At 40.6% G+C, this 20,405-nt stretch overlaps 1 protein-coding gene across 1 annotated transcript; it reads right to left on the reverse strand.

Moving 5' to 3' along the window:
- Positions 1 to 10: 10 nt before the first annotated feature.
- Positions 11 to 20,356, reverse strand: gatb (glutamyl-tRNA(Gln) amidotransferase, subunit B). The gene is made up of 13 exons (XM_086157401.1): positions 20,211 to 20,356; positions 19,403 to 19,556; positions 19,194 to 19,307; positions 13,056 to 13,254; positions 12,495 to 12,617; positions 12,167 to 12,280; positions 10,948 to 11,032; positions 10,207 to 10,251; positions 9,623 to 9,815; positions 8,688 to 8,821; positions 2,260 to 2,338; positions 1,965 to 2,099; positions 11 to 1,869 (listed from the first exon to the last, which is right to left on the reverse strand). Exons 1-13 carry the CDS (start codon positions 20,354 to 20,356, stop codon positions 1,744 to 1,746), a joined length of 1,647 nt encoding a protein of 548 aa, XP_086013527.1. The 3' UTR covers positions 11 to 1,743.
- Between the last annotated feature and the right edge of the window lie 49 nt (positions 20,357 to 20,405).

The raw sequence follows: 20,405 nt of genomic DNA on the forward strand, positions 1-20,405 counted from the left end.
ACATGCAAGGTTTTTTTTTTTTTTCCTTTTGTTTTCTTTTCCTTCTGAATGTTTCTGCTAAATTCCGCTTCATATGAACTGCAGCGACAAAGCTTCGACGCTAATGCCTTTATCTGCCATAGAAATAAGCTCCTAGCAATAAGAAAAGAGACACTCAATTCGTATTTAATTTGAATTTTATTAGAGCCTTAAATGTAATATTAAGTTTGACAAGGCCTAGAGGGGATGATTGACTTTTTCTTTTTCAATTTTCCAGTGATCAAAAGATCTGAACTGGTATAATAATAGACTGATTTGAGTAGATTAAAAAGAAATAACAAATTATTTTTGAGAAAGGCTACAACAAAGCAGATGCAGTTTTTGTGGCAACCTTTCTTTTCAGAAATTCAGATATTATAATGGAGAAATGGAAATTGGATTAAATATGGTTATTTTTAATCACTTATTATGCTAAATGCTATATTGGGAAAACAGTTTCACAGGAGGATCTTTCGTCAAATAGCAAGTTTTGACAAAATAACTTGCTTTCTCGAGACAAGTGCCGGGTCGTGTTTAGAAACACGCTCAGACGAAACCAGATAGTTTAAGAATGACATCACAAAGTATGAACTGTGTCAGCAGGTTTCTCATTTCACTTGTTCTGGTTCACCCTTTCTGACACCGTTTGGCCTCGAGTCTCCTTTAACTAGGTTGCAGTCTGTCGCTGCTGTCCGATTAAATAAAAGAAAAAAAAAAGGGTGCCTCTAAATAAAGACAATTTTTGGTAAGTGAAACTCTACGCGCTTTCATTTTCATCAAATCCACTAAATTACAGGGTCTTTCGTGAAGATTGCAGCAATTTTGCCTTAACAAAATTGCTCCTTTTGCAAAAATGATATCAGAGTTGGTGATTTCATTCAATCCATATCACGGTAGGTATTCATATCATGTCACTGCATCACATTATTATCACATCTACTGTGATTAAGAGGTAATATAGACGAGGCAAACCTCAAAAACCTTCGTCTCTGACAAAATACGAACACTATTCCTAATAAGACCCAACGCTTTCTGCCAAGAATTTTTCTCACTTGGACTCGAAACTGCACCAACGTGCACTTCCATTCCAAATCATGGGAAAAAAAAACCAAATCTACTTTCCAAATGGTAAAAGTTGCACTTTTCTATATAAATAAAGTCAAACCGAACCCCCTGTGAGCCCTTTCCCGCCACTAGGGGGCGCAATCTGCAAGGTTACCTACGACAACGGTTCTTAAATCCAAGAGTGCATCAGTCATGTCAGCAGTTACATCGTAAAACATAATACGATTAGGATTTAACTGAATTATATGCAATGCCGTGCGGAGTCATTCTTAAAAGTCACACCGCCAACGTTTTAATTGATCTCAAATAGATTTAATTCCATTCCAATTTTTCAAACAAAATTAACATAAACCTAATCGTGCATTGGATCTCATTATCTGGAGAGTAATTTCCTTTCTCTGCGTTCAAAAGGACAATTCTACTTCATAACAAATGACACCGTTAGAGAGAACTGCTCAGTTTTTATTATCCCTCCATATACATATACATATACATATTTGTGTATACAGTGACTATTTGTCAATGGAAAACATTGTACAATATTTACAGAATCTCATCTTGAGAAATAACAAATTGCAGTTTGCATGGATTCTCTGCTCGTCTTCGTGTCCCCGCGGACGTGTTCGCAGGTCAGGAACTTCTTGCAGCGCAATCTGTCCGTCACAACGCCTTCTCCTGTAGGATCTCCCGCACCAGCACCGGATCGGCCCTGCCTTTTGTTTCCCTCTGAACCAGTCCCATCAGCCTGTTCAGCACTTTCTTATTTCCATTTCTGAGGGCTTGAACCTTTAAGCGGACGGGGAAAAAAAAAGCAAAGTATGGCGAGTCTGTGAAAAGGATTCCCCGTGATTGAATGTGAGAGCTTTCGTGTGGGCGCCCACCTCGCCGGGATTCGCGTCCACCACCTTCTGGCAGATGCTGTGCAGCTGCCGAGTGTCACTAACAAGCCCCAAGTCCTGCTCTTGGATGATCTGCTTGGCCGTCTTGCTTGATGACCCCCACATCTCCTGAAACACCTGAGAGCACGGAGGCGAAAAACAAGGATGCAGGTGAGGAGCTGAATACAAACAGGCTTCAGCTGTGTGTTTATACGTGTGTGTGTGTGTGTGTGTGTTTGCACGCGCATTGAGTGACAGATGGAAAGGAATAATTGCACGGAGTGCGCAGCTGACTGGCCTGCTTGGCAACTGAAGAGGAAATGCGTCCTGTTTCCTGAAGTTCCAGCAGCTCGGCGAGGGCAGAGGGAGAGATTGGGCTGAAATCAAATAGACACGTAATTCAATGACGCTAATAAATGGACGAAGGATTTGTGCGTGTGTGTGTGTGTGTGTGCGGGCGGGGTGACGGGGCTGAGTGAAAAAGAAGAAATAGTCTATCATCGTTTGCGATTTGACTATAATGTGTTTGTCTTTCCTGTCTGCTTGTTTATTCCCCAGGCTACCAGACACGCCGGTTCACAGAGCCTTTTCGAATAAATTACGTCAACTGCGGTTCATCTCTCCTCCAAACGGTCTGGAAAAACAGATGAAAAGTATCCATCTTTCCAAAGTCACAGCAGCGACCCGCCTTAGGATGGCGCATTCACACCTTTTTCCATCCTCATGTGGAATTTAAGGTGATCCGCTTGAGCGTCAGCGAACTGTCAAATCCATTTCCACAAAACTTATCACTGCTTTGAGAAAGTCGAACGGACTAATGGTCGAGTAAGTCTAACGGAGCGACGGTCAGTCATGAAATAAGGATCACGATGGCCATTTTCTCATTTTCCTTCCAAGCAGGTGCTGTTTACATCCATCTCTGACTGAGTTGTGATAATACATAAGATGAAGTCGTCCCTGGACCCCGGGCAGCAGACTGGGTCGTTTGGTGGCGGCCCGCACGGAACGAATAAATAACTTACATTATTTCCCTTATATTTATTATCCGAGTCTGCACAAGGTTTTATTTTGAAAAATGACAGAATTTTCTCTGTTACATCCGTCTATGACTCACTTTTGTTTCGGTCACGTGATACATTAACGCTAATATTAAACCATCAAGCTAGAAAAATGAGTCAAAAACAGATGTCTTTGGAAAGTTTCTTTGCAAAGGGGAAAAGACCCGGTGAGGAGACAGAAGAAGAACCTAAGACCATGAAGAAAAAGATAGCAGCGTTTAGCAGACATTACCAGGAGACCTGCTAAAAATATGGATTCATAAAAATGCAGGAATATTTATGTATTAATATTGATATGTATTTATCCGACGGTTCGTGAAAGTATTGTTTGACATTAAAATGGTTGATGCCGCAAAAAAGTTTGGGGATGGGTGGATTAGAGGTTGTAGGAACTGCATGAGAAAAGTAACTCACAATGAAACCAAAGTAATATTCAACTTTTAACGCGTTAAAGATGATTGTTTTTATTTTATCAGCCATTCATTCGTTATCTAAACCTCCGCAAACTCCAATCGCAAAGGCCGGGATCGAAATCGAACCACCGTCTTGCAGTGAGGCAGATGTGCAAGCCGCTGTGCCATCGTGACGCCAACCTTTTAGACATTTGCGGAAAATGTAATCACGATGAACACGTGGCTCTATTCCACTTTGCGAGGTCGCGGCGAATTCGATCACGATCGGACGACGGTGCCGGACCTTCAGAGATTCCCTCAAGGGGATTCGGATGGACGGATGACAACCCAAAAAATAAAAAACACTGTCAACCGGAGATGCGTAAAAGTCCACTGGTAACTGATGAAGAGCTAAGATTATGGAAATTACGATGGGATCAGAGTAGAAAAAAAGGCAGGAAGCATTCTGAGAGGCGGTGAGTTAAATGAGGGATGCTTCCAGATCAGGGTTTCCTGGCTGTCGGAGCAAATGAAGGATTTTCGTCAGTATTTTACATGTGAGAACCCTTTTTTCTTTTTTTTTACATGAATATTCACAGCAGTTTAAATTAACAATTTGAGAGAACCCTCCATATTTGCTGAGCTAAGCTTTAGAACGAAAGGAATTACAATCCTAAATATAGGCTGAGCTCCCGATTTGAAGATTTATGGTAAATATGAAATATAGCACCTTTAATGCTGGCTCGGTGAGATACTGCACAATCATGGTGCTGTCATTATGCTGTCAACGTCTCGCCACAAATGTGTCACCCGAGTTGCAAATCCAGCAACTTGTGCGAGTCGGAAACCGCTGGAAAACTAATTTGTCTCGGCTGACAAAAGCGCCCAGAGAAACTTTTCATGACACGTCTGGAATGTTACCTCTCTAGATGTCCCAATTTCTTCTGTCATCCCGGTGCTATAATTGGGGGAGTAGTTTTTGTGTTTGTGCGTTCCGCCAATCACGGACGACTGAAAAGAAACAGTCTTTACCCCCGAAGAATTTCAAATCCTTTTAAAATCAGAAATTAATGTCACCTGGAATAACGGGGTCCACGCAAAGCATATAATCTGCAGCTACAACGCAGCGCGTTGCTAACAAACGAGAACAAATCAATGTGGACAGGTTGCTGTGGAGCCAAACGCATTAGTAGCACCGTCCAGAGAGGTCGGGTCAGAGCAGGTCTCCTCCTCCTCCATTAGCGCGCTAATAGGTGGCAAGCCAGTCATGATCTTATTCTGTGATATAACGCCAGCTGCAGAGCTGGAAGACACAACCCGGTTTTCAGTCAAGTCCGGCTATCGTTAGGAGACACTTAGCAGTTCCGTGCAAAGCGGCGCTAACCCCTGGGAACAGTTGATAACGGCAGGTTTGCAGAGTTACGTACGCCAAGGACGCCGCTACCTTCACATCAATGCAGAATCGCCGCGGTTAGAGGCTGTTTTTTGGATATGTGCCACGCGCCACATTCACAAAAGTCCCTTGCAAAACCCTCATTAAGTCTGGCTGGAGGTCTGCTTTTTGCACAGGGCATTATTAGCAAACACAGAAGGTCAACTGGGATCACTGCAGGCTCCGGGTGAAAGCAATAGAGTCCTCGGAAGAAGGGAAACCTTTTCCGGGGTCCCGGGAGGTCGAGTGAGGTCGCAAAGCTTGAAGGGCACTCGTTTGGAGACTTCAGAGGGAGCCCAAAACTAAAACAAATATTCTATGAGAAGACCCATATTTGCAGTCCTGGGAAAAACACACACGGAAATATATTTTTCTGTGGCTCTCCTTATATCGCCAGAGCAAATCAAATGACGGAAGAAGGTCGACAAAGTATACGTCACAGCCCCTGAACTCAAATCGTCTGTGCCGTTTTCACGTCCACAGTGGCATCGGATGAAGCGCTCAGAGGGCCGATGTCCGTATAAATCAGAGCTCCGCCATTATTGAAAGCTGTCCACGACTCTTCAGGCGTGTCACAATTTCTTTTCATTTGCAGAAAAACTCCGAAACAAAATAAATAGTTTTCTGTTATGTAGCTCTACAGTGCATCAGTAAATAGAAACAGTGGGAGACAGCTGGTGTTAGCGTCTCATCGCCGGTGGCAAGATTAGACTTTGCGGGTTTCTTTTTCTCTCCTTTTTTTTTTTTTTTAAACCACAAGAGTGAAAAGCAACGTCTCCCCATCCCCCCAACCCCCTGCATATTCAAAAAAAAAAAAAAAAAAGTCTCTGCTTGTTTACTTGTGTGTGTCTTTGGGAACATTTACAACATTTACGAAACCCAAATTGTTTTGACTGAATGCCCCGCGGCAGAGAGGGATCAAAATAGGATCGCCTCCGAAAATGTAAAGACTTTGCATTTTTGTTGGATTTCCTAAAGAGAGCGAGGAGCTTCAGGGACTGTGGAAGAACTTCCCCCATCAACACGCAATTTATATGATTTATGAACTCTCAGGTTTTTTTGTGTGTGTGTGTCGTGTGTGATGGTCCACTCAGTATGTCTGAACATTAAGCACCTAATAATGCTGGGTGTCAATCAAAGCGGAGAGGAGAGTCTAAATGTTAATGTGGCGTGTGAGACTTATGAATAATTTAATCTATATTTAACTAATTTTCAGCTCAGTATCCTGACTGTTAAAAGGCTACGGTGCTAATCTGTCATTTATTTCAGTGAAGGGTTGCTGATGTCTGACTCTTGCATAATTTTTATAAACACAAACATATCTATTTGCTGAAATACTCTTTGCAACTCTTTCTCAGGAGAAATAAATAAAACACTGATCCGACCTTCAAAATACATATTTTAATCTATCTTTTATTCACATACATATGTTTAGCTCTCTAATTCTGAATACTTTTTGCAGCCTTGCTGCATGTATTTGATTTGACCAGTTTCTTGGTAAATCTTGCTCTTTCCCACTCTGGCTCATTTTTAAATTATGCAGATGTTAAATGGGACCGATGGCATTCTATCATTCACTTAATAATCTTATTTAACAATCTAGACTCTACCCCATCACATCAATACGCAGCCCTTTTCTCGGCCAAGTCATTGGTACAATGAACCACCAGTGTTCAGAGAGATCACTGCAGTCTCTATATTAGCTTATTACTATCAGGTGCTTCAGCTGACTGGTTAAATCCAATCCAATTTATTCAGGTGTACAAAGCTGCTGCCATAACTTCATGGCTGACACTTCTCAATATTACTCTGTTGATATGCTGTTCGCTTCTCGGCTCCCTCCATCACGCCGCCTGTGATAGACTGTGACGGGCCTTCGCCGGAACTTAACGGATGATGGAATGACCCACATGCAAAGAAATGCAGTGCGGCAGAGACTTAAGCGGTGGAGACGACACCGGCGGGGAAGGATGGCATATCCAGACCACCAGTCGGGATTTTACACAGATATGAGGGACAACACGGGCCCTTGATCCACATTTCATTTTCAATCACTGAAAGTGACATGCTTGCAGGGGGTTGCAAAACCAACCACTATGAACCAAAAATGAAAACCGACAGACACTCCTCTTCCCCTCGTTTAAGAAAAAAATAACAATAGAAAAAATTTTTGAATATTTAAAATTAATTTATGCTCATTTTAAAATGCACTCTTCATAAATCAATAAAGCAGTCGACAAACATCGTGTAGTTACATTTCTCGCCGCTAGGAGTCGCTGTCGCGCAAAAAGGGCAGGAAACGCAAGCGCAAGAACAGAATGCAATGGAGGAAATGCGGTGAAGGAAAAATGGCGCTAATGCTGGATGTGTGCGAGTAAACTGTTACCTGTTGGTCCACAGGTACGTTTGACGTAGCATGAAATCGTGCACATTGCGTTTTGCTCACTGCTTAGTCTATAAGTTGTCATACATTTGATTCCTGTGCGAAATAAGCGCACCAGGACCAAGTGTTCGGTGTTAGCGCTGGGTTTAAGCTTGCAAGCGGCTAGCTTAGCTAGCTCTCCAGTGCTAGTGTCAAAGTTAGCCGGAAGTTCAAGTTTTGTTCATATTTTGCAACATACCCTCTCTTAGCTAACGATAAGTATGTTTTCTACATGCAGAGGAACGAAATGCTCATGGAGAAAAGAACGCAACTCAAATATTTATAATAGATATTACTTTGTTTGATCTGCTGGTGTTACAGTAAAACTCATTACAAGTAAATAGAAGCATAATTAAAGCAGAGATGGTGAAAGCAAAGCTACAACAGCCTGTATTCATATCACATAGATGTCAGATTAGTTTGTGTTGTGTGACTGAAATATGATTAAATTGTAAAACACGACTTTGGAGTGTGAATATTTGTCGTGGCATGATGGCAGTTGTCTCGAATGTGGGGACTATTTTTATTCGTGGATGTATAATTGGAGGTATTGAGCTAGACTTGCACTAAAAGCATTTCTGTTTTATATATTTCCTCAGCTTTTCAAGAGTGCAGCAAAAATTGCTATGGTCCCCGTTACCCCGAGGCCTGACTGTGGCAAGAAACTCCAGCCCCATTGGGACAGCCAAAGTGCATGGTCTGTGTCTTGAAATTCTTTACATACTAGAAAAAAAAACACTTTTAAAGTGGCACAATGCTGCAAACCCACTGAAAAGTCCGATTTGACCACACCAGATTGATTTGTCTTATCATAGAAGTCCTTCAGACAGGAAACTCCACAGCATTTCTCAACAACAAAAAAGCAAAGGAATGTTTAAAAAATTAAAGTTCATTACCTCAGGAAACACGAGAGAAAAGCAGCTAAATTGGTTCTTTCTCCTGACAATGACTTGTATTTTGAAAAAAAAAAAAAAGCTTTAATAACTTCTTGCCTTGATGGAAAATATTTTGCCTTTGCAAAAATATGCTTTATTTTGATTGCTGTTTGTTGGATTATTTAACTGTGATATCTCACTGCAAATATATTTTAATGTTGAAAAGTAAATGTTATTTAGATGTCTGTGTTTAATCATGGATTGTGTCGTGGTTGAAGTATTAATTTGTGTTTAATTTAGTCAGGAAAATGTTTTTGCTAAGTTGGTCAAAATTTACTTTTTTTTTTTAAATCATGGGTATATTCTGTGATCAGTCTTTCAACAAGATATGTGTCTTACCACATCCCCAGAATACCACCGAGCTAGCCCTATTTGACCCTGAATGAATAATAATAAAAAAAAAGTCAGCAAACTTTTGGGTAAAACAAGTCATGTATGAAGGTGTATGGTTGTAATGTTGTCAAAACAGGATCCGTGTTGCTCTCACCTCTGGCTCACACTCATGTTGTGTTGTTTAAGGTGACCCAACAGCTCATTTGTCACCCAGCCAACCACCTTCCTTGGCTCCTTCTTGGTCTCTTTCAGCACAGCTTCAAAATATTCCACAAGCCCATCCTCATTCTGCAGCAAAACACAGTGGAAATCATGTCAGTTTCACACTATCCCAATTAAGCTCAAATATAGCAGTGTTGAGCTGCAACTAAATGACCAAAACTTGGATTTGAGTACATGGCAATTAAAGGAGATACATAAGAAGTGGATTCAGCAAATAAATCTTCCTATAAATAACCAAGAGCCAGACCCCACTATCCCCGTTAGGGTTTGAGGCATGTTAATGATTCTAGATTCTGATTTCATGATCATTTTTTTGCTGATTTTTAGGTGGTTCTGATGAATCAGTTTGTTGCGAGATTTCCCAGACATAATAGACTAAATGATTAAATGATGATCTGTGAGAAAAAAGGCATAATGAAAATGTGAAAATCATCAAGTACCTGCTAAATTAGAGAACCACACAATGTTTTTTTAACAACTTCTTCAAAGTATTTTAGTAATTACTTGCAAATTTTTAATGAGTTCTCCATCATTTTTAGGTCACCATTAGCTGTGAATTTAATCATCTTTAATCAGTGACAATAAATTGAATTTAAAAAAACTCAAAATATTACTCAAAATACTCAAAATAATGTAAAATGTTTGCTAAAATAAATCAGAATGAGGTTGAAAAAAAAGAAGATGTCTGCAACTTGTAAGTGAACTCTTGCTAGTTTTCGCGAAGTCTCGTCATGTTTATTATAGTCTATTTCTCGTTGTTTTAACATTTCTGAAAATCTTTTCCCCCCTCTGACCCCTGGGTGGGGCCCAACACCCACTTGGCAAATATTGCTCTAGTGGTCTATTTTCACTTATTTCTGAACTCACCACCAGAGTGAAGCTGTGTTCAGACAGGATACCGTACATTTGAACCAGCCTGTCTCTTTTGACACCGGGTAACTCTGGCAGCCTGGCTCTTATCTTCTGCATTATCACCACCTGGCATGCCTCAGTTCCAGGGGGGACAGATGCATTATCTTCATACACAATCAGAGGGGGGAGGTTGGGCTCTGGGATGAACCTTTAGGAAGAATGGGTGGTAAAAAGGAAAAAAAAAATGAGTAGAAAACACTATTGGCAGTAAAGATAAGCCGGGGGGTTAAGAGGTTGGCTTTTGTTGCACCGCTAATAGTCCCCGACAGTGCTCTTGCCACATTTCACTTACATCGCTAATCATTTGACACCATCCGCCTTAAAACTGTCTGTCACTCCTCTATCTTAACTCAACCCCACACAAAACGAAGAGCAGCATTGGTGTGTGTTTATTTCTCTCCGCCTAGCCGCCACTCAGACTTCCATCCTCTTTCAGCCAAAATAAGCACAAGACTGACTCATAATATTATGACTGCATGTGAGTAAACACAAGCACACGCATTATAGGAGGACGGCTGCCAAACACAACTCGTACACACCTGTAGTCTTGAAGAGCCTCTTTGTCTCTCATTGGTACAGTCTCCCTGCAACATGAGATGAAACATGGTAGTGTCTTTGTGTTGGATTCATCATACAAGTCAAAACATTAAAATTGATGTAAAAAAAATTCTGCAAAGCTCGGACTGTCATTTCTGATATTGCTATACTATGCTATTATTTTACTGTAACAGAGCTGATGTGATACAAATAGACGTCGATGTGCTGCTTTCAGTTATAGACTATAGAGTTAGCATTGTAAACGCAAACACCTTGTCAGGATACAGACAAGAATATGTGTAGTAAGAACTAAATACAAGATATTTTCTACCCAAGCCATGTTTGGTTTTACATGGATATATTATCCAGTATAGGCAGATACTCGAGGCTTAGTTGGTCCAAATCACTGCAATGAAATCTGTAGTTCTCGTCACAAGGGCAAAACCAAAGAGGCCATCACACACGCTATTTAACACAGTTCATCACGAGACATGTAAGTCCCCATGGGAAGACAGCAGGGCAAAAGCAGATGATCATGGCCTCAGCTGTGTAGGAGCTGCCCTGTTGTGTGAGCACAATATAGCTGACAGATACCACAGGACAACGACGGAAACCAAATGGTACTATTTGTCATCATTACTATGATGGTTCCTCCTCAGCTAAGTTCGGGACTAATGGACCAGGCAGAGATCCCAGTCAGGGGCTGTTGTACTGGCTTAAGCTTTACTATGTCCGCTCCTCACCCCGTCTTGGAATCATAGGCACGAGTCTCGTTTTGCACTGTTCCTCCGTTCCACAGGACATCGATCTGCCTCAGGATCTCGTAGTCTGGCGGTATAAAAGCATTGCATAAACACACTTATTTTATCCAGGGACACTGATACCCTCGAATACAACTTGATGTTAAATGCCAGCACCTGCTCTGCTAGACACACTGGTAATCCATGGGGCTTTGACAGCCGCTGCAGTCCCTGTGATGAATGATGCTTTTCTCTGTGAGTTTTAAATACCAAGTCACTGGCAGTCATGGTAATGCAATTTTATTGATAAATAATTAAAGCGTGCCACCTCAATGTTTTGCTTAACACCATGCTCGTAAGAATTTGGGCGAAAAGAAATTTAAGATTCAGGTCACTTGTCTTTTTAGGTGGCGTTTTATCAGTAGTCAATTCTACTTGATTTGTAGAATGGGAGAAGTCAATCCATCATCATACATTGCTGTCAAGGAGGTGAATGTTTGAGTATCAGTGATTAAAAAAAAAAACTACAGCAAGTCCTAATGTATTTGGATATATTTGTTAATCCCAGGAAAGAGGTATGTATGTTTGTGTTCGTGTGTGTGCTTGCGCATGCGCTTAGGTCCTTACGTGTACTTGTGTTTCTAGCTTTAGGTTGACTGTGGGTTGAGTATTTTCATGTCAGTTTTCAAATTTGTGTCTCCACCACGATCAGGGGTGATCCTGGCATCTGACGCGGCACGGCTACTTTTGCATGTAGTTTAATAATTACAATGAAAAAGACTTATTTAGTTGGACTTCTTTTCAGGTATTTTTACATGTAAATGCGTTTTATTCCTTCTTCTCAGACGCTTCATGTTTTCTACTTGTTTTTTTACTTGTTTTTTTTTTTGCCAAATTTGATTTCTCAGATTTCTTAAGTTGTTAATTTCAGTCGTTTTAAGTTGATTGGTTTTGCTGACTTTTTTTATCACAACTTAATGTTTAATTTAAACCTGGCATAGCAAGTAACTCCATAAAGGAATATAGTGAAGAGTAGTCAAGCAAGAAAAAAAATTGTATAGAACTGCTGAACACAAAAGCAAACAAGCAAACATCTTTATCAGAGAGTGAACAGGGTTTGGAGGCAGTGCATCTATATTCTACATTTTTAGCAAGAATTACAACTTGGTCTAAGCTTTCGCTATTATTTTTTATATTTCATCGGGTACTTGGTGGTGCTTACCTATAGCCCTGGCCAGGTATCGGATACTGTTGATGTTCTTCACCTCTGTCCTTACCCCAAGGGGCTCACCTGGCCTGTGGACAGACACGTTAGCATCTACCCTCATTTGGCCCTCTAAAGAGAAAAAAATAGAAACGATGCTGAGTCAAGTCCGATTCATTCAGCCGGTCCACAAATGACAAATGTGCCTAGGAGGGCTTTATAATCATTACAGCGTGAAAACATCCTACATTCTGAGACCCTAGTTCCTAGGAGGGAGATCAGTTTGTGTTAGTAGATGAAGCATCTGGGGGGGAAAAAACCCCAGTGCAGGTAGTGATTTCCATACCAGACATGTTGGCTTGACAGGTGCCGAGGGCTTGCAGGATGAGCTGAAGCTCTCTGACAGCTGCTGCAGCCTCCTCGCCGCAGCTCATGTTGGGCTCCATCACCAGCTCCATCAGACCTACACCTGATGACGGGAATGGTGTCCGGAAGATATTTATCCCATGAAGCTCTGTGTCAAAGTCCTCTCTCGCTGTGTTGAGCAGTTTCAATCTATAGAGTTATGTAGGTCTGATCGGTCTGTCTAGTGTTATTCGGTATTTTTGTTACTTTTGACAGATACTGAGTAGTACCAAAATCAACAATGGGGTGTCACTCACTTCCTTCCTTTCCACTTTGTTATTCTGAGCCTTTTTCTTAAAATCCGAAGCGACACTAAAGCATTTTTTACGCCACACAGTAAGGAGTAAATCATATACTTTTTTGGAGATTATTTGAGCCAAAGTAATTATTTGCATTTTAACAGTATATTGAAATGATTACGCTCACTTAAAAAAAAGAGGAAGTTATTAAAATTCCTAATTCTGACCACAATTTTAAGTGGAGAACTGCATCACTTCATTACCAGCTCTGTTGAGGTCAATGAGTGTTTGGTTGCGGAGGTCGTCATGGAGACTCTTTCCACTGTCCTGCTCCAGCTGAATCTGTTTGATGCTGACTTGTTTTCGGATCACCTCATTTCTCTTTTCCCCTCCCAGGAGGCAGTAGTTCAGAACGCCGTCGACTGCAATTGGGCGGCGTTGTTGTGTGATTTGGTATCCAGCCTGATGTTAAAAAAAAAAAAAGGATATATGTGTGTATATATATACACACATATATATATACTGCTCAAAAAAATAAAGGGAACACTTGAACAACACAAGGTAACTCTAAGGCAATCACACTTCTGTGAAATCATAGTGTCCACTCAGGAAGCAACACAGATTCATTTTGACTTGTTTTAAGGACACTACATTAAAGTTGGATCAGCCTGGAGTTTGTTTTTACACTTTAATTTTGTGTGTGATTCTTATCCAGACCTCCATGGGTTGATACAATGGATTTCCATTGATCATTTTTGTGTGATTTTGTTGTTAGCACATTCAACTGTGTAAAGAGCAAAGTATTTCATAAGAATATTTCATTCATTTAGATCTAGGATGTGTTTTTTAAGTGTTCCCTTTATTTCTTTGAGCAGTGTATATATACATACATACACAACCATGAATTGAAACAGCTTGATGTTGTAGCAAAGTCTTTTTGAAGGAAAATGACTAATCTTGTTGGACGTGAATAATCTGCAATGATGTCTGTCTTGGTAGCATGCAGTATGTTCATTTTTATAACAGTCATCGTCTTATTTGCACCATTTCACACCAGGCAGGAAGTGAGATGCACAGCTTATCATTGTGTGGCACTATATGGCTAAGTTTAAGCACCTTTCATGCTGAAAATCCTGTTCTCTTCTGTGTACAAGAGTTCTGAGGACACGGTAGAGTTTTTGAGAAAATCAAAAGAAAATGTCAAAGATATTACCAGTGACATAATCAAATTCAATTTTTTTTTTCTTCTCACCGTAAGTCACATTGCTTCTACAATCTACAACACTATGTGCGGAGGAGACATTGACATAAGGGCTTGTGTACTTTTCCTCTTTTTCTTTTTTTTTTTTTTTACATGTTTTTTGATAAGACAGGTGCTTTGTCATTTTCGTAGCCTGGCACTTTTATTCCTGTCAAACCACCACTTTCTGTCGGATTTACATGAGAAAAGGCTGGGGCACCTTTCCAAAAAACAGGCTGTGTGTACAGAATCTCATCCTTTATGTGCATTTGCGCTTTAGTCATTTGCTGCTGATTTAAAGTTTTAGGGAAGAAGTTTTTCACAGATAACTAATTTGATTTTGCAAACTTGTCAGCTAATTAATACCACATCCAGTGAAAACAGACTAACATTTATTTGGGGTATGATTCTGTCCACCTTGTGAAGGGAAACCGTTTTCGCTGTTTGCATCCCAGCCAACTGGTGGGGAAAATCTGGCTCTTTGGCAGAGTGTGTCTGTTTGCCATTTGGTGCCTGGACAGGTAGTGTTGTGTGGATTTGTTTGATCTATTTTTTTTCCACACACAGCTGCCTGCTACATCTGACAACAACACAATGATAGCACTAGGAATGAATCAAAACATTGCGGGTGTGATGAAAGATGCTGAAATGCTCGACGGAGCCAAGAGGACCCGAAGAATCGAGTGAAAGAGCTATGGAATCAATGTGAGCCGTGCTTTCAAACGACACAAACTACATTTTTATAGTTTTTGTCCTCCTCTAGTTTAATGAGCAAAATCACTTTGCTTCACCCCTTCACATTGTTGTCCACTGGGAGCAATTTGGAGCTGACATTTTGACAAATGGACATGAAGAAACTGGGTTTGAAATACCCGCAGGAAGAGAACCTCCTCTTCCTTCAGAGCCACATAGCCCCTGAAAAGTAGCCATGTGATCCATTATTAAACTAGAAATATTAATTATGGCTCCTTTAAGGGGAAATTAGAGTAATGAGTAGTAAGTGCTGCAGTAAGAGTCACGGGCCAAAGTAAAGGTGATGCTGGCAGCATCAATTAAACACATCGCCGACCGATTGCTCAGCCTGTCAGAATGCAGCAGGAGTGCTGCCATTTCACTCAAGGTTTCTCGTCACAAAAGCATAAGAGTATTTCATCTGCTCCTGCGCCCCTCTAAAATATGCTGCCCCAAGTAATAATGTCCCATGTTACTATGGCAACTATATCAAGAGAACTAAACATTAATCATACTTATGCTAAAGAAAGGGAGGGTGTGAGAGACAAGATGGGGAGGGGGGTCTGTTTATCACTGGCAGGAAACATAATATTCAGGGATTCTCTACTCCTATGTCTGCTATAGAATCCGATATATTTTGCAAATACCGTTGCCGCTTATCAGAAATCCCCCTGTTTCTTACTTGTCACTGAAAATGTTGCTGCTGTTGGCAGAACACTGATTGTGCCACAATTTAACATCAGTGTACATGCAGACTATTTGCATTCCCTGCATTATAAATAAACTACAGCTGCCAACATAATGAAGAATGATGCGAGGGTGTTTAGATACGGCCTCCCTCAGCATACTGTGACAGCAGATTGAACCCTGACTGGGAGAAATGCCTCTTGTGATTTTTCACCTTTTCAATACATACGGTAAAAAAAAAATCCATGTCTTTGCCCGCACTAGGTGCAGGAGCCCACACACACACATGCACACGCACACACACATACACACACGGTCTCCCAGATAATTTCTGCGGTGAGCTGCTGAGTCATGTTATGACTCATTTCAAAGTCGCTAAACAAACGAGACCCAGTTGGCTGTCTCCTACCTCGTGCTTCAGCTGCCCACCGAGGTTGCAGAGACATTCATTGCTCTCATTAAACAAATGTCAAGGATTCAAAAGCTGGGGTGTTCCTATTTATTGGGAAATGATATCCCAAGGAAATACTCATTTGTATTTTTTTTAGGTAGCAGATCAGTGCGGGGCTGCTGGGGCCATAGTGTTATTAAATGGCTGTTAGAAACTTTGATATGTGCCTGGCGTTGCAATTTCAAAGAAGGAATGTTGGTTGGACAGTGGCATTAATCATTTAATGAGCAACCGTGGTGTTTTACAAAATGCAATCAGGGATTTCTAGTGGAACATATAAATAATTTACTATTTAATTTACAATTTTTTTTTTCCAGGGCTTGGTAATTTCTCCCTCTGTGCCACTGCTTGTTTCAGTTTTCCAAGCAGAAATTACATTCCAACTTTAACACATAATCTACATAATAAAATACCGGGACGGGTTGTTATTTTTGAGATACTGTTCATGAAATCTACAAGGCGAGGCAAGAGCACACTTTATTTAATTTTAGCGAATTTAACATACAAATTAATATTACAATTCAACTTAGTGGCATGAGATGTTTGGGGAATTTTACCTCAATATTGAATTATTAAAAAAGCCATTATTGCTTTTGCTGCGTGCGTGCATTTGAAAGAACCCAAATGTGGTGATACGGTCTTCTCTGAACACACGGGGTAACAAGCCACCAATAATGTGAGGGCTTCAGGACAAGATTTTGTCAGAATTTATGCTGCCACTCTGTGATAACCAAAGTCATGATCTCAAGAACATTCTTTTTCTTACAAAATTATGCTTGCTGAGAAACCAGTCAGAAAAAAAAACTGTTTTCATTGAAAGGCTGACAAAAATGCATGACTCTACTGACAGTTTTCAGCCAATTTTTCAAAGAGCAGCACTAAAGACATACAACCGAATTAAAACACGATCCACTATTTAAATTTTTTCCCAGCCATAACTGACCTACACATTACCATACCTTTACCTGTGCTGCATAATATCCAACCAAAGAAATGCTTACTTAAAGATGCAAGACTATCTGTGACTCTTTCAGGAAATGTGTGGATTTATAGGATGGAGACTCGACAGGGCAAGTTACTCTTAGCTCCCCTTTTGTGTTTTCCATTTAAGCCTTAAAACGTTATTCATAATGGCAGTTAAATTGCCCCAGGGGTAGTTCAACCTTGCCAAGGGATCACCCTGACGAAAAGAGCAATGTCATCTCTTGGGCAAGATTATTAAATTGATATATAAGGAGTTTTCTTTTGGATTCAATCTCTTATCACTTTTCCCAAATGACCCTTTAGATCAGGCATTTTAAAAACCTCATATGAAAAATAAGATGCACTCAACAATGTGATGTTTTCATTTGTTTATACTGCTCATCCTTCACTTAGGGTCCCATTATCATATGTATCGTTGGGTGAGAGGTGAGACACAGGGCACACAGAGCTGGCCATTTAAGACTGAATATTTTTGGCCGGTGGGAGGAAACCTAAGCCAAGGGGAGAACATGCAAACCACTCCGCCGAGTAACTGCCAAATGGACTACGCTCTAAATGTGACATTGTACAATGGATGTAATTTAACTCCGTAATCTCAAATACACATTCAGATATGGCTGGGTCTGGAATATTGTTTTGTTTTTTTTCATTTAGGCAATTGATTGCTGGTTTAGTACATTTCTATTACTCACAGTGTAAAACTCAATTGAAAGAAACCGAATGAAATTTTCCCACCAGAAACTTCTTCCAACCCCTTTTCAGTATTTAAAACCTTTTTTGTCCCCTCTAAGCCACTTGTTTTTGCCCAACTATAGTTGTTTACCCCTTCACATTTCTTATTTTCTAGAAGATAACAAGGCAGTTTTGACTTGAAAAACAGGAGAAGGCCCAACACTCAATCATCACACAAAGGGCTGGCAACTAACTAAGTTGAGCAATTAGCAGATGAACAAACAAGGAGGCCTAGATTTCCACGATGGCAGTGATGCCCACCACTCCCACTGGGTTTCCATCGGGGAATTAAAAATACAGACAACTCAATTGATTGGATGGCTGGCATTTAACCGGAGTCCATTACGATTCGCCACAGAAGACGGTTGCCATATTAAGGCTCCTAATTTTTAATTAACCATCATGATCAAACCACAGCACATTATGAAATCATGCCAGCAATTATTTAGTTAGGCAACACTACCTTGGTCTGTTACAACCCAATTATGATCCACATTATGGGAGTAAAAGGAATCAATCCCTGAATTATAAGCAAAGGCACGAAGGGGAAATGACCTGTGGATAATGTAAAAATACAAGTGCACTGAAGGAAATGTGCTGATGACTGGGGAAAACACAGGTCATTGTCTTTAACAGCTTTCTGTGTCATTTGTCTATGCGTTTGGCAAATAAAATTGCTGCTGCTTCAGCAGAAGGGAGCCGCTGTTTCTATTAAAGTCTAGAGTCGGAAGAGTTTAGTGTGAGGGAGCAGCTGCAGGCAGATGACGACGGCCTATATCAATGTGAGAGCAATGATGCAGCATGATGTGCAAGACAATGGTGTCTTTACGTTCCCTTTATTCAATATCTTGTCTGTCCGATCTAGACGTCTCACTTACTCAACATCAGATGTTAAAAAGAATACGGTGTTTCAGAGTGGAACACGGCTTAGCGCTCGGGGTACATTGAATATCGCCATATTAAGTAAGTCAATTTTCAATATTAGATATATATGTTGAAGTATGGAGGCGAAAAATAACATGAAAAACACATTACTAAATTAACAGGGACTCCCACAGCATGATGAGTACTCCACGGACACTAGTATAAAAAAGCCCGGCAGAAGTTTCTCCAACATTACTAATCTGATGTAATCACTTGATTCCACTAATAAGATCATTGACAGTGCTGTTTAGCCCTTTACAACTGTTACCAGTAGAACCAAGAGAGTTGGTTTGCATTAATATTACTTGAATACATTTTGATTGTAACTTGTTGTTCAAGGGCAATGTTTGTTGCGGGTTATTTTAAAGTGATGAAAATTGCATTCCCCTATTTTGTATGACTTGTCATCCTTTGCTGTGGCATTGAAAGACATCATAAGTAAAAAAAAGGTTTTTTTGGCAATTAGAAAATTATGTATTGTATTAAAGACTTGTCAAATCATGAGATTTAGCAAGCTGTTGTTAAACTTCATCCACGAGTAATAAACAAAGAAAAAAAAAAAAAGCATAAAAAAATTCATTCCAGCAAGGTGATATTCAAGGTACATTGATAAACTGCCCAGATGTTATGGGGGTGGGGTTAAAAACTCACCGGTAAATCAGCATAGAAGTAGTGTTTCCTGTCAAAAAACGATTTCCTATTTATTCTGCAGTTGAGGGCCATCGCTGTCAGCAGCGCTGCCTCCACACATCGCTTGTTGAGGACCTAGAACACACAGGGACAATCCCAAAATGACCTGCTAAGAAAAGACATGAAAGAACCGCAGGGGTGTGGTGTTTGACCGGAGTCCCATCACTTACGGGTAAAGTGCCAGGCAATGATGCATCGAAGAACGACACCGTGGAGTTCGGGGGTGCTGAGAACTTAACGGATGAGCCAGAGAAGAGTTTTGAGTTGGAGTGAATCTGGGCGTGGATCTCCAAGCCGACAACTCCGACCAGCTGCTGGGAAGCACTGAGAAAAGGAGGATCCAGATATAACAATACAGGCAACAGAGGACAAGAGAAGTGGAAACAAATATTCAAAATTGGCTTATTTTAGTGTATGATTGCTTCTAGGGAGTGTTAAATTGATTACTATTTACATATATTTGAAAACAATATGAGATTAGGGGTGTTTTTTGCTTCCTGTCTGATTTTTTTTATATGGGTTTATAAACGTGTCTCATGTTGCAGTGGCTGATTGAAATGTACAAAGCGCACACCACATGCATGAAGGCTTAAGTTTTTACAAGTGTGCAGTTGAGATTGTGTTTCAGACTGACCAGGCCAGATTCATTTAACCATCTTTTCATGTGTGTGTGTCCGCTCGACTTTCCTCAAGGGTCATAAAAATGGTCTACGGCAATGTCAGAAGGCATGGCTGGCAATCGCTTGAGCTGAAATCACATCCATTTTATTTTTTTTCTTTTTGTTAGAGGTGATCGCTTGGGATCCGTCTATTTGACAGTCGATGGTTTAATTTTACAAAAAGCTGCACGGATGATAGATAGTCAGTTTCTGATTCGTTGCCTTTGCAACAGACCGCCGTGTCAATGGGTTTCATCCCGGACACAGGATAGTACGTCTGCTCAGCGGAAAAGTCAGATAAATAGTCTGCCTCACCCACCCTTTTGCCTTCGTCTGTGGCTGGCTGCCGTATTGCGAGCATGTCGCGCTCACTTGCCTGACAAAACACGAAACCTTAGAATGAAGTCTAATATTTTGTCTTGTTATATGTTGTAGACAACCGCATAGCGCTACGGGGGCAGCCATGTTGTCCTCCACACGCGGTTCCTCATGGGAATTGTAGTCCTTTATCAAG

The sequence above is a fragment of the Fistularia commersonii genome, chromosome 12 (genome assembly GCF_037954325.1).
Source record: "Fistularia commersonii isolate RoL2024-O1a breed Wild chromosome 12, RoL_Fcom_v1.0, whole genome shotgun sequence".
NCBI classification, from domain to species: Eukaryota; Metazoa; Chordata; class Actinopteri; order Syngnathiformes; family Fistulariidae; genus Fistularia; species Fistularia commersonii.